This window comes from Salvelinus sp. IW2-2015, unplaced genomic scaffold, assembly GCF_002910315.2.
Source record: "Salvelinus sp. IW2-2015 unplaced genomic scaffold, ASM291031v2 Un_scaffold2161, whole genome shotgun sequence".
NCBI classification, from domain to species: domain Eukaryota; kingdom Metazoa; phylum Chordata; class Actinopteri; order Salmoniformes; family Salmonidae; genus Salvelinus; species Salvelinus sp. IW2-2015.
The window spans coordinates 47,653-62,024 of NW_019943492.1; the positions used below are offsets into that span (position 1 = coordinate 47,653).

A 14,372-nucleotide genomic window follows, 5' to 3' on the forward strand; every position below is an offset into this window, starting at 1 on the left:
CAGACCGAGAGAGAGTAGCCCTACCATGGCCCTCTCACGCCAGACTAGATGTCAGCCCTGGACCTCATCCAAACCCAAGAAAGACTAAAGGATGTTTTCAGCGCTGGACCTCATCAACCCACAGACAGACTAGGATGTACGCCGGTGGACTCATCCCAAACCCACAGAAAGACTAGGATGTCAGCCCTGGACTCATCCATACCACAGAGAAGACCTAGGATGTCTTCTTCAGCCAGAGTTGTTGTGTGAATGGTGTCTAACTTTAACTCAAACCATTCAACCATTAGGAAACATGTTCTGAGTGGTTTAAAAACGGCCCATACATGTCACTGAGTGGCACAGTTTCTACTGAGACCAAACACTCGCAGGTTCTATGAACACCAGTCCTTTGTGGTTTGTGGGTTTGCCGTGGTTTATTGTGTGCATATGTGGGAGTGGGTGTATGACCGTATAACAGGATATGGTTTTTTCCATTCCACACTGGCAACACATTCTCACATTCACAACCTTAAACCTCAAACGGAAGGCAAGTCATAAATCATTTACAGTTAAAACAAGGCCAGAATGCTTTGATCACGAGCCAGTTACGCATTGGATCCTTTGAGCCTGATGTACAAAGAGCATGCTCCATGTATATATAGACACTATATAACACACTAGTTAGTCACCATCAACCACCAACCAAGTCAAACCATTTGAAATATGCTAATTCAATTTGCCTCTTCACAGATCTCCCTTTCTGGTCAATTTCTTCTGTGTTTACTATGGAAGGTGAAACGTGAAGCTTCTTGTGTTGTTTTACTAACAGCAGGATCATTCGTTACAAGCTGTGGCTTATTAGAGTTGTGAGTAGAGACGAGAAAGAGAGTGACTGGCAGAGGCAGAGAGAGAACAGATAGAAGATAAGAAATACAGAGAGAGAAGAGAGAGAGAGAGAGAGGCGAGAGAGAGAGAGAGAGAGAGAGAGAGAAACAAGGAGAGAGAGAGAGAGAAAGAGACCGAGAAGAGAGAGAGAAGAAGAGAGAGAAAACTGACGGGGCAGAGAGAGGAGACAGAGAGAGAACAGAGAGAGAGAAGAGAGAGAAACAGAGGGGCGAGGGAGAGAAGACAGAGAGCAATTTTTAGATAGTGTATAGTAAGAGGTCCAGAGGTTATACCGCTATTACCTGATCCCTCCATTGAGGATGTAAGAGGTCATTCTCTCCGCAGGTCTTTTCCTCTGGAACACAGCTATCACCGCATTTTGGGTGCTGCAGGGACACACACACACACAATCACACACACCACACACACACACACACACACACACACACACACACAACACCACACACACACACACACCACACACACACACACACACACACACACACACCACACACACACGACAGCACACCCCACCACGGGGGACAGTGTTTCAGAGTACAGCGGGGAGAAAGCAGCTGCAGCAAACTAAACAAACAACAAACAGCCAAACAAACAAACAAAACAATAGAGAGATGATCAGAACCAATACAGTACAAGTAATCACTTCACACAGTACATTCACATACCCCACCACAGCCATCCATGCCAGCCATCCCACAGCCATCCAACCATCCATACAGCATTCCACACAATCCATCCAGCCCATCCCCACATCCATCCACAGCCATCCAGCCATCCATCAGCCCATGATCACACACATCCATCCAGCCATCCCCACATCCATCCCCACAGCCATCCCATCCCAGCCATCCACACATGCCATCCAGCCATCCCCCACATCCATCCCCACAGCCATCCATCCATCCTATCCATCCACATCCATCTAGCGGCTCCATCCATCCTATCCTCGATCTATCCATCGACCTCTATCCACACAGCTAGCCATCATGTCATGCCACACAGCTAGCCATCCATCCATCCATTGCCATCCATCTAGCCTCCATCCACACAGCCATAGCATCCATCTATCCATGTCCACACAGCCATAACATCCATTCTATAACAGTCCACACAGGAGCCAGTCATCCATCCATCCTCCATCCACAACAGCCATTCCATCCATGCTATCTAGCCATCCATCCATCACAAGCTTGCCATCCATCTGTCCATCCATCCTCCTTCAATCTAGCTGTTCGCTCCCTTAGTCAATGCTCATGTATTCATTAACCACAGTCATCAATAAACTTACTCAATACTGTCTAGTGATGGTGGCTGGGGGTTTGACACATAATGACCTAAATCTAACTAACATTTCCATAACCTCAATAGCCCATGAGTTTGACCTGCTAGGGTGTTAGTTCACTAGGCTAGGGCACGCCCTGGACTAGTCATAATACAGGTTCAGTAATGAGTTACCTTTGTAACTACATTCACCTTTAACTACAATGTTCTGAAATGTACTGTAAATGTGCATGTAAATGTTTTGATGTAAATGTGCTGTAAATGTACTGTAAACGGTGCTTGTAATGTGCTGTAAAAATGTGCCTGTAACTGTACTGTTAACGTGCTGTGAATGTACTGTAACGTGCTGTAAATGTAACTGGTAAAAGTGTGCGTAAATGTACTGTAAAACGTGCTAGTATATGCTGAGTGACTAGTAGAAGTCTTGTTTATTATTCAGAGTTCTCTGCTCCGTATATAGAGGTCATCACGTAGCACACTGATCATAGACAAAAGTAGTGCACTACCCTCTGGACAAAAGTAGTGCACTACCCTCTGGACAAAAGTAGTGCACTATATAGGGAATAGGGTGCCATTTGGGACACAATCACACTTTTATGGTACCGTGATCACTGTGTATTATGATATCTCTCTGTGTCTGTCTGATAACCAGACTGGTGTAGATATCTCCCTCTGTGTCTGTCTGATAACCAGACTGGTGTAGATATCTCCCTCTGTGTCTGTCTGATAACCAGACTGGTGTAGATATCTCCCTCTGTGTCTGTTATGTATGAAGCTAGAAGGAGCATTAATCACTTCCAGCCAATCTTCCTTTATGGTCTACGGAGGGGGGGAATAGAGGGATTTAAAGAACTGGCAGGCAGACCATGGTAATGTAAGGTGGTGTACTCTGTTCTGCTACAGTAAGCTAGGTAGATTACTGGAATAAGATCTGATGCAGGCAGAACCAAACATCTGCACTTTTCCAGGACATTAAAATCTGAATTTGCTACAATATTCAATTTATTTGAGGGATGTGGCGTTGGGTGAGAGGAAGGGAGGGGGAGGACTTGCCAGAAGGACTATCAGGACTGGGCAAAGAGCAGAGACAGAGGCTTCTCCGTGCCAAGATGGGAGGTGTGTGGGTGGGGCTATGCGTGCAAACTGAGCATTAGCAGAGATATACACGTACCTGGTCCAGCCAACTCACTCAACCCAGAACCCACTCCCACACTGCATCATTATGTACAGGGGGGAAAGGAGGGAGTGAGGCTTGTTTTTGATTTGATCCAGCAGCACAATGACTGGGCCTGCCTGCCATCAGGGCAGGAAAAATAAGACATTTCTGGTAAACTGCGATTGAAAAGTTTTTGGCTTTCAGGGCAGAACTGTGAGGTCAGAGATTGAGGGAAGACAAGAGTTGTTTCTCTCTCTAGTTAGGTAATCTCCTAGCAAGCACACAGGGACCACTCCGCTCTCTGCCCAAACCCCCAGCCCTCCCATGATTCCCTGCTTCTCATGGCATCTCCGGCGTGTCGGCCTGCGACCTCTGGCGACCTCTCAGACACGAACCCTGTGGAAATCGACCAGGGGCTCATGTCTTACATCAGAGAGGTCCGTAATTGGGCCTCAACGCTCTCAGTTCCGCTTAATTACCCCCACCAACAGAGCCACTCGGCCTCCCGGGCCCCTTTGGGGGGGGGGGGGGTCCTGCCCGCTGCCTGCCTCTAATTGCTGCATACCCCTAAGACAATCTTGCCCACACAAAGCTGCTCGCAGCTGGGGTGTCAGAGTGCATTAGTGCTAGCGCCTGGCCAACAGGAATATGAACAAATGCTAGAGAAAGGCCAGATGGTCGTTTAATTAGAAGGACCAACCTTAACCCGGAGGCTGGAGACAGAACCACAATGTCCTTGGTCAAAGAAAACACCCATAAGGACATTTTGTTTTGATTGCTGTATTGATTGAGGCTTGAGAAAGTGGAGGGTTTGTGTAGTCATAGCGACAGAAGCGGATTCCTAAAGTAGGAGGACACAGTCAGGTGTGTCTATATAGTGTGGGATCATGGGATGAGAATGATTAAAACGGCCATCCAAAAAGGGAATCATCCTTAATTTGCTTCATTATGAAATCATGTATGCATAGAAAACCCATAAAACCCTTAATAGTGCTATAGTCAATTCTCTTTCCCTGAAACTCCACTACAAAAACCTCAAGGCAACTTCCCTTCCAGCACAGACTTCCTGAATAGGACACCAGTACTCTCCCCTTCCTSAATAGGACACCAGTACTCTCCCCTTCCTGAATAGGACAACAGTGTTTAGCCAGCGTAGCGTAGCCCAGCCAGCGTAGCCCAGCCTAGCCTAGCCCAGCCAGCCCAGCCAGCCTAGCCTACCCCAGCCAGCGTAGCGTAGCCCAGCCAGCCTAGCCTACCCCAGCCAGCGTAGCGTAGCCCAGCCAGCCCAGCCCAGCCTAGCCTAGCCTACCCCAGCCAGCCTACAGGTGCCCTGAGCCCAGGGAGGGCTCATATAAAACCAGTCAAGTACGACCCTTCTGCCTGGCTGCCTCCTTTCTCCGGTCCGGGCAGGAATGCAGGGAGGGGAACTTATCTCCTGTCGCTTGGCATCACGTCAAGCCCATGATCCGCAGACAAGAAACCAATTGTCACATAAGTGGGTCAGACAGCAACTCACTTTCGTCTAATCTAGCCTGTAGGGAGTGACGGGACAGGAAGTGACGGGAGAGGAAGTGACGACCTTCCTTTCCCTCTCTCTCGCTCTCTTTTCATTCCCGCCACCCTCCAGATGAACTTCCACTGCATGAGCACTGTGAGATCGAGGGACACTGCATGAGCACTGAGTTGGAGGGACACTGCATGAGCACTGTGAGATCGAGGGACACTGCATCTCTCTCCTGTTGAATTCCCTGATCAATATATTGTGACTTATCCATGGTTATCTCCACTACTCAGAACCACAATTCAGAAGAGGGACTCTGTAAATGGGTCTGGATAGGAGCATCTGTTAAAATGACATTAAAATGTTAAACTGTGAATGAGTCATGGCTGAAACCACTGTACCTCCTCTCTCCCTCTCCGCTCCTCTCTGTACTCCAGACAGAACTTTCCATATACATTAACCTGATTCTAAATCGACACTACCAGGCCAATACCGGGCTCATCAGGACAGCTGACTGAACAGAATCCCTTAGTTTCCTCGTGTGTCGCACAGCTGAGAGTCGGCATCCATTCGGGCACCAGGCGTGTCCGTATATAGCCCCTCCTCTTCCTCAAACGCAAGAATAGAGGGAAGTGACGTCTGATCCGTGACGCGGGACCGACTGGTCAGAGCGGGGCTGGGTGGTTCCCATACAGCTGCATCCATCCTGGGCCGGGACGGGCCCTCTGAATCAGGCCTTGGGACCATCAGGGACCCATCAGGGACCCATGGTGGACACGGGGGAGGGCACTGCATGTATGCATGTATGTATGTATGTATGTATGTATGTATGTATGTATGTATGTATGTATGTATGTATGTATGTATGTATGTATGTATGTATGTATGTGTGTGTGTGTGTGCAGCCTGGTAGAATCATGCTTAGATAACCACCCACTTCCTGTTCACGTCTCCATCGGGGCTCCGTTCAAACCGTGCTATCCAAAAACACGTGCACACACACCCCATCTCTCTCAGCCCCCCGCTCTCCTTCTCCCATCTGGACTCTGCCCTTCCCCTTCTCTCTCCCTTCGTCTTGTTTCCACACTCGTTGGACCATTTCAGATGGAGTCAGTGCAGTGAACCCACTGCCAGGTCACGTTGGAGCAGAGAGGAGGAGAGGAGGAGAGGACGAGAGGACGAGAAGGGAGGGGAGGAAACGGCTGGTGTTGCTGGAGAGGCCAGAGAGGGAAGGGGAACACTTCAAACTTCACTGTAAAAGGGCCAGACTCAGAGACGCGATAGTCCGGCCTCCCATTGTGACATAAGCATGCGGCTCTGAGACCACCGTCCGTGGGGGAGGGGTGGTCAGCTCGACGTGCACCTCCCAAATTCCCAACCACCCATTGCCTCCGCGTACTCATTCCTCTACTCATTTGAATGTTGTTGACAGGGGAAATGAGTTGAGCTCGTGCTGAGAATTAGAAAAGTATGAAAATGACAGTCCCAAGACTCTACAACCCTGCTGCACGTACGTGTTGTGGACTCTGATCAGACATTTTAGAGGATGGAGGAGTTCTGATATTTATCTTTACTGTTCCGTGCGGGTAACAGCCGAGCTGGCTGCAGGATAGCCGTATGGGTTACGGGGATAGTCGTGTGGTACCGTGAAGTCGATGACGGGAATGTGGATTAGTCGATTGTGGTTACCGGGATAGTCATTGGTACTATAGTCGTTGGTTACGGTATAGTGTCTGGGTTAAGGATACGGGATAGTCATTGGTTACGGGATAGTCGTTGGTTACGGGATAGTCGTTGGTTACGGGATAGTCGTTGGTTACGGGATAGTCATTGGTTACGGGTTACGGGATAGTCGTTGGTTACGGGTTACGGGATAGTCGTTGGTTACGGGTTACGGGATAGTCGTTGGTTACGGGATACGGGATAGTCGTTGGTTACGGGATAGTCATTGGAATAATCTGTAAACTTTAGACATAGAAAGAAAACAGAATTAAGGCTTCTGGAGGATTTAAAAAACAAAAAACATTTATTCTTACTTTTTCCTCATAAAAAATGAACCTCGAACAGACATGGAGGAGAAATGTGCTTTTGGCTGTTTATGTCCAAACAGAGAGAGATGACAGGCTTGAGAAAGCAGCAGAGCTGGGAAGGAATCACCTCCCTCCCTTCCTGTGTAAACTAAAACTGAAACGGAGGGACCGGACCTCTCTCCCCCTGATTTTAATCCCTTCTTTTGGCAAACGCTGTGTGGAGGAAATAAAAATGTCCTGTTTAGTAATATCCACAAAGCAGTTTAAAGCTTTAGAAAGCACCATATCCCCTAAACTGGTTTTAACGTCCTACTCAACTATATATGACTAGCATTAAATCCCATTTGTGGTTAGTTGTTGAGTCATAATATGGAACAGTACAATAGTTGTGTACAACCTGCTATAGCCTACCGACACAACACATATCAAAGCTCTGTGTGTGATAGGACCATCTGCATGTAGTGAGCTACGACACCGGCTTGCATGTGTTTGTGTAAGAGCAAAGAGGACCCAAGTGGCACACTATTCCCTACATAGTGCACTACTTTTAACCAGAGCCCTATGGCACCCTATTCCCTACATAGTGCACTACTTTTAACCAGAGCCCTATGGGCACATGAATCTCCATATTAATAGCTAAGGCAAAAAAATAAAATAAAATCGGGTTCCAGAAAACCCAAAACCGCAGCAAACTCTGGTGTCTTTAATAGACCACAATCCTCCATTCTGACATGCTGGTCTGTCCCCATTCATTAGAACCTGCTTTCATCTACCCACACTGCCTCCCTCTCTCCGTCCCCTCCCTGCCTCCCCCTCCTTCCGTCACAGAACAAAGAAAACAGAAGCAGGAGAATCTAGACTACTACATTCAACTTTGGATTCGAAGTGGCATCCCTATTTTCCCTATATAGGCAACCTAAATCTCTATATAGGTTGCATCCCTATTTCCTATATAGTGCATCCCCATTTAAATTAAAAATGGGTGCAAGTGAGAATACTACACAGTAACGAGAGCTGAGAGGAGTTGGGCGTGGGAGAGGAAGTCTATAACCCTTCTCCTCATAACCCAGGGACTCTTCACGAAGTTCATGGGCGGTCCTAGATAACCCGTCTCTCTACATGTACATTGACAGACAATACACAAGAGACTGTTTCGTGCTAAATGCTAATATTGCATCACATCGAATATGGGGTGATTGATAACGCAACGGTAACCAGTTTTTCCACTCTAAAGTCCCTGTGGCAAACAAACACTCCATTCAATCATCGTGTCCTGTCCTCGTAGCCCTTGGCATAGAACAAACAACAATATGGCCGATGTGATTGTAAAGCGTCAACTTAGTCCATTGCTGTGCTTATAAATAGAGCTTCCTGGTCTTCGGGGGGGGGGGGGGGGGGGGGGGGGGTCATCTTCTGCAGGTTTTGAACTAATTGCCTCCCCCCCCCGCCCCCATCACAACTGCCCACCATCAGGGTGGTGATTCAACTAATGCTCTAACGCACCCTTCAGAATGAGTACTTGTTACTAACATGTAGCTTTAATTAGAGGGGGGGGGGGTCAACTGGGGCCTAATACAAACAAGCGACCCTCCTCCCCCCTCAACATCTCCACCCTGCAGACAGATTGTACTCTTCAAATGGGCTTTTTAATTAACTACTCTGGTCAAGCAGATTGTGTGTGTGTGTGTGTGTGTGTGTTGTTGTGTGTGTGTGTGTGTGTGTGTGTGTGTGTGTGTGTGTGTTGTGGTTGTGTGTATGTGTGTGTTGGTGTGTGTGTGTGTGTGTGTTGTGTGTGTGTGTGTGTGAAGTACGGTACAAGATCGTTCTTGCTCTGCGTACGTTTTCCTAAAATATGTTCCGTTGGTCAATCCACCACTAAAACTAGGACAAGAGACGTGTGCATTTCAATTCCGTCATCTCTCGGAGGTCATCCTAGTCTGCAGATAAATATCAAATGTGGCAGGCGAGGAAGAGGGAAAACAAATGGATGAAGTTCTCTTCTGTTCCAAATGGTTCCCCTATAGAAGTGACTACTTTGTACGCACGGTCCCATAGGGCTCTGGTTTAAAAGTAGTGCACACATAATCGGAAAGGTGCCATTTTGGAACATTAACCCCTTTCTGCTGCCAAACCAGCTTGTTTCACTTGTTAACATCAAACCAAAACCCCAGCCCACCGACTCTTCTAGCTCTCTGAGGCTGGGAGAGGAAAGAGCTGTCCTGGCACAGACGAAGATTACAGGGTAACTATTTTATGGTCATTTACTTTCCACAGCATAGACATGAGCATGCTTCCTAAATTAAACACGCACCCTAATTACTCAGTAGTTTGGCAGAATACAACATTATGGAAGAAAAATCCATATTATGAAGCTTGTCAAGAGCAGTAAAAACATCAGGATACAAGTGCGTCTCGAAGATAAGAGCTTCTGGAGAATCCGATGATGTCACTTTGTTATAACATTGTAATCCACTAGACGGAGTAGATTTTAGTGTAAACACTTCAGATGACAAATGGATGCTTAAATAACCGTGGGTTCGCTTATGCTGACTAACATGGCGAGTATTCAATTAATCATACAGCATTCACAGAAAAAAAAAACTATAAAAATACCCATTGATGACAAAGGGACTTTAAACTCATTTTACGACCTGCAATTGATGACACCTCGGGAACTTTAAACTACTCATTTCACCAGTCAATTCTCTGGTTCAATTTGTAGTACATTAACAGGAACCAGAATTTGACCTGGTAAATTATGGTGTTTATAAGTCTTTGTCATCAGTCACCTTTTATTGGGGAATGAAAGTGATATTGATTCAGATGACAGTACAGTAGGTATGGGGGGCAGGGATAACAGTAGGTATGGGGGATCAAGGGATGACAGTAGCAGTAGGGTAGGGGGACAGGGAATGACAGTAAGCAGGTAGAACGATTGGGGGGACAGGGATGAAGTAGGTAGCCGTATGGGGGACAGGAATGACAGTAGCGTAGCGGGGGACAGGGATTGGACAGTAGCAGTACGTGGGGACAGGGCATGACAGTAAGTGCCGGAAGATGTCATGAGTGGCGGGACGGATGACAGTAAGTAGGAAGTGGATTCGGGGGACAGGGATGACAGTAAGTACTGGGGGACAGGGACTGGATCACTAAGTAGGCGTAGGGGGACAGGGATGAACAGTACTGCCGTAGGACGGGGACAGGGATAGACAGTGCAATGTAGGTGGGGGGACAGGGATGACATAAGTAGGCGTGGGGGACAGGGTGACAGTAAGTAGGTGGGGGACCGGGATGACAGTAGCAGTATGACGGATGGCAGGGATGACAGTGACGTAGCTGTGGGGACAGGGATGACAGTACGTAGGGTGGGGGACAGGGATACAGTAACGTAAGCGTGGGGACCAGGGGATGACCAGTGAGGTTAGGCTGGGGACAGGGATGACAGTAGTAACAGGGTTTACGAGGCGGGGCAGACAGGGATTGACAGTGAAGGTAACTTGGGGACAGGGATACAGTAGAACTGGGGAAGTTGCAGTAGGTGTGGGGACGGGACAGATGACAGTACAGTAAGGACGTGGGGAACAGGGTGACACTCATGTATGGCGTGACAAGGAGTGACACGTAGAGTAGTGGGGGACAGGACAGGGATGACAGTCAGTGGGTCGTGGGGATAAGGGATGACACACAGTGGCGGGGACAGTGAGCATAAGGGCGTGGGACACGGCGATGAACAGTTACAGGTAGGGTGGGTGGACAGGGATGACAGTAGCAGTACAGGCGTGGGGGACAGGGATAGGAAGTGAAACAGTACTGTAGGCGTGGGGGACAGGGATGACAGTCAGTAGGCGTGGGGGACAGGTGGACAATGGGAGACAGTACAGTATAGGCGTGGGACAGGGATGACAAGTACAGTAGGCGTGGGGGACATGGGGTACAGGTGACAGTCAGTAGCCGTGGGGGACAGGGGACAGTGATAACAGCTTACAGAGGCGTGGGGGACAGGGATGACAGTGCAGTAGGCGTGGGGGACAGGGACAGTGGAGACACTACAGTAAGCGCTGGGGACAGGGATAACAGTGCACTACAGTAGGCGTGGGGGACAGGGATAACAGTGCAGTAGGCGTGGGGGACAGGGATGACAGTACAGTAGGCGTGGGGGACTCACCCAGAAGTGTGCGTGGCAGTTGACCACCATGGTGCGTTCGATCAGCTCGTCAGGACACTCCAGGAGATGGTGACCAGAGACCACGCCGGCGTTGTTTATCAACATGTCCACGTTGCCCACCTCCCGACGCACCTTCTCCGCCGTGGAGTACACACTCTCCCGCTTGCCCACGTCACACACGTACGTGTACACCTGCGGCTTGAACGGAAGCACCTCCTCTAACCCTGCTATTGCTCCTGGATCGATGGCGTGAGGAAGAGAGAGGGAGTGAGAAACGACCACACCACAGTACATCACTGGAAGGCAGACAGTCAAATCAGAATAAGGTAATAACACATTTAGAAATCAAGCCATGGAAAAATAACTTTTCTTTTCAAGTTTATGGACAAAACAGACCCTTTAACTGCCATGCAACCGTTCTGAAACATTATTCTCAGCCCTCTATAGCTGTTGAGCACTCTGTGTGTGGTGGTAGGTCAAACATGAGCCTATACACTTTCGCCCCTATAGGCAATGACTGGGTAGGCTACTAGCACAGACCCACCGTGAAGGGACCGAGAGAGAGGACTTTAAGACAGGGAGCTGCCCTGTGGCGAGCGCACCGTACCCACGAATAGTTTACCGACTGAAGTTCTCCTCAGAATGATGTAGCCCAGCTGCCCATCAAGGCTGCAGCAATGTGCTCTTATATGCTAATAAACGGAGTCGACAGTAAATAGGCTATTTGGCTTAAAAACACATGTTTAAACAATCTTGTTATTACAATTTTACGATCAATAGAATAACGCCTAGGGTGTCCCGCCTGACCAGACAATATTTGATCAAGCATTTTAAAAAATCGCGTTGCAAAAATCGGATGACAGATATTTTCAGGCAACTCACCTTCTTTGGACATCGGTGATTCACTGTCCAGCTCCCGGTAGATTTCCCTCACCAACTCCGCGGTCTCCTCGTTGCTTTTGCTGTTGATGTCCCATAGCACCAGTACAGCCCGTCTTCTAGCGAACTCCTTGGCGAACAGCCGGCCGAGGCCGCTTCCAGCCCCGGTGATTACACACACCTGTCCCGCCACACTCTTCTCTTTCGGCCGCACCACCCATTTCGCCCCGGCGGTAACAAAAGCCCAGAGCACTTTCAAGATGACCACGAAAAATTCCGCTAAAATGACCATAGAATTCATCATCTTCAACGCGATGGCAATGAGAGAACGGAGATAATATTGTACAGAAAGCACACACCGTTTTTGCTTTACTGTGGTTTAAATGAGTTATAGCAGCCAAAGTTGTGATAAATAGGCTATCTACCGAAAGGACTTGTAAACTAATATTGTCCGTGTTGTTTATGAAACAAACGGTCTGAATAGAATAGAGGTCTACTGGACTGATTTTTTTTTTCTTCAAATAAATTATTCTACTCCAAGACAGCAAAAGAATGCAGAAATTGACTGAATCAATGAATGCTAGGCTCAACAAATGTTTAAAAAAAACTTGTTGCTGATTTTGTCAAGTTGCTTCCCGATCTCGCAAAACAGTCCCAGTTGTCACAAGTGCGCATAGACTTAAGTAAGGACGGAGTTGCGTGTAGATACTGCCACTGTGTTGCGCCCTTCCATCCGTAGCAGTGACAGTCCTGCAATGCTCTCATAACATAACAGCGGCTCATGCGCTTTTTAACCACTGCCTATCAATGGACCCCAATAGGACGAGGGCGGCTGCGCCTGACAGAAATAGAGAGTGGCTTATCTTTAGTAAAATGAAAGGCGCGTAGTGGAAACTGGGGGGTTGAATGGATGAGCTCTCTTGTGCCACCTGTAGGACTTTTGAAGTATTGTCAGATGAATGAAAATAGAGGGGAAATCTATTAAGAAATTGTCTTCCTTTTCCTTTAGTAATTAAATAAAACAACGTTCCGACTTTGGAAAGATAACCTAACTGTAAATGTGGCACCTTTACAAAAGCGTTTGTCACTGATGACGATTTTACGTTTTTTTGTTTATTACATGAGTAGATTTAAAGTTATGAAAATGTATAAATTAAATTAAAATGTCATCCAATGTCTTGTAAAACCAGTCAACATGTACACATCAATTGTAATTCTATTCAATAAGTACAGCCTATATATTAAAAAAATATAGTTTTTATTGATAATGAGTAAGTAAGTAAGCTACGCTATATACAGGGTCAGTTCCAGGGTCAGTAGCTATATACAGGGACAGTTCCATGGTCAGTAGCTATATACAGGGACAGTTCCAGGGTCAGTAGCTATATACAGGGTCAGTAGCTATATACAGGGACAGTTCCAGGGTCAGTAGCTATATACAGCTATATATATGCTTGCCTACGGAGCTGTGAGGGGAACGGCACCTCCGTACCTTCAGGCCGTTCATCCACCTCTGGCCCTGCTCGCCTCCCTACCTCTGAGGAAGCTACAGTTCCCGCTCAGCCCAGTCAAAACTTGTTCGCTGCTCTGGCCACCCCAATGGTGGAACAAACTCCCTCACGACGCCAGGTCAGCGGAGTCAAAGCACCACCTTCCGGAGACACCTGGAAACCCCACCTCTTTAAGGAATACCTAGGATAAAGTAATCCTCCTAACCCCACCCCTCCCCTTAAAAGAGTTAGATGCACTATTGTAAAGTGTTATTCCACTGGATTTCATAAGGTGAATGCACCAATTTGTAAGGCGCTCTGGATAAGAGCGTTCTGCTAAATGACTTAAATGTAAATGTAAATGTACCAGGGTAGTAGCCTATATACCAGGGTTCAGTCCCCAGGGTCAGTAAGCTATATTACAGGTCAGCTCCAGGATCAGTAGCTATATACAGGTCAGTTCCATGGTCATAGCTATACAGCATCAGTAGTACTACAGGGTCAGTCCAGGTCAGTAGCCTATATAATCAGTCAGGTCAGACATCAGGTCACAGGTCAGTAGCTATATACAGGCGACAGTAACTATATACAGGATCAGTAACTATATACAGGATCAGGTAGCTATATTACAGGGTCAGTTCCAGGGTCAGCTAGTTATATACAGGTCAGTAGCTATTTACAGGGTCAGTAGTTTATATACAGGTCAAGTTCCAGGTAGTAGCTATATACAGGGTCAAGAGCTATATACAGGTCAAGTAGTTTATATACAGGGACCAGTCCAGGGTCAGTAGCGACTTACAAGGGTCAGGAGCTATATACAGGGTCAGGAGCTATATACAGGGACAGTTCCCAGGGGTCAGTAGCATTATATACAGGGACAGTTCCAGGGGTCATAGCTATATACAAGGTCAGTTCCAGGTCAGGAACTATATACAGGGTCAGTAAGCATATAAGGGACATTCCAGGCTCAGTAGCTATATACAGG

General features: G+C 47.5%; 1 protein-coding gene and 1 long non-coding RNA gene across 2 annotated transcripts in view; one reads left to right on the plus strand and one right to left on the minus strand.

The window, feature by feature from the left end:
* The window catches only part of LOC139025033 (uncharacterized), a 32,035-nt gene extending 24,588 nt beyond the window's left edge, over positions 1 to 7,447 (plus strand). The window contains exon 2 of the long non-coding RNA XR_011476467.1: positions 7,391 to 7,447. This is a non-coding gene — a long non-coding RNA (uncharacterized lncRNA). The remainder of the gene's footprint in view (positions 1 to 7,390) is intronic.
* rdh10a (retinol dehydrogenase 10a) overlaps positions 1 to 12,676 on the minus strand; it is a 24,391-nt gene extending 11,715 nt beyond the window's left edge. The window contains exons 1-2 of the mRNA XM_024140482.2: positions 11,901 to 12,676; positions 11,019 to 11,254 (exon numbers count right to left, since the gene is read on the minus strand). Of these exons, the coding sequence (XP_023996250.1) occupies positions 11,019 to 11,254; positions 11,901 to 12,201 (537 nt within the window). The 5' untranslated portion in view covers positions 12,202 to 12,676. The remainder of the gene's footprint in view (positions 1 to 11,018; positions 11,255 to 11,900) is intronic.
* Positions 12,677 to 14,372: the final 1,696 nt, after the last annotated feature.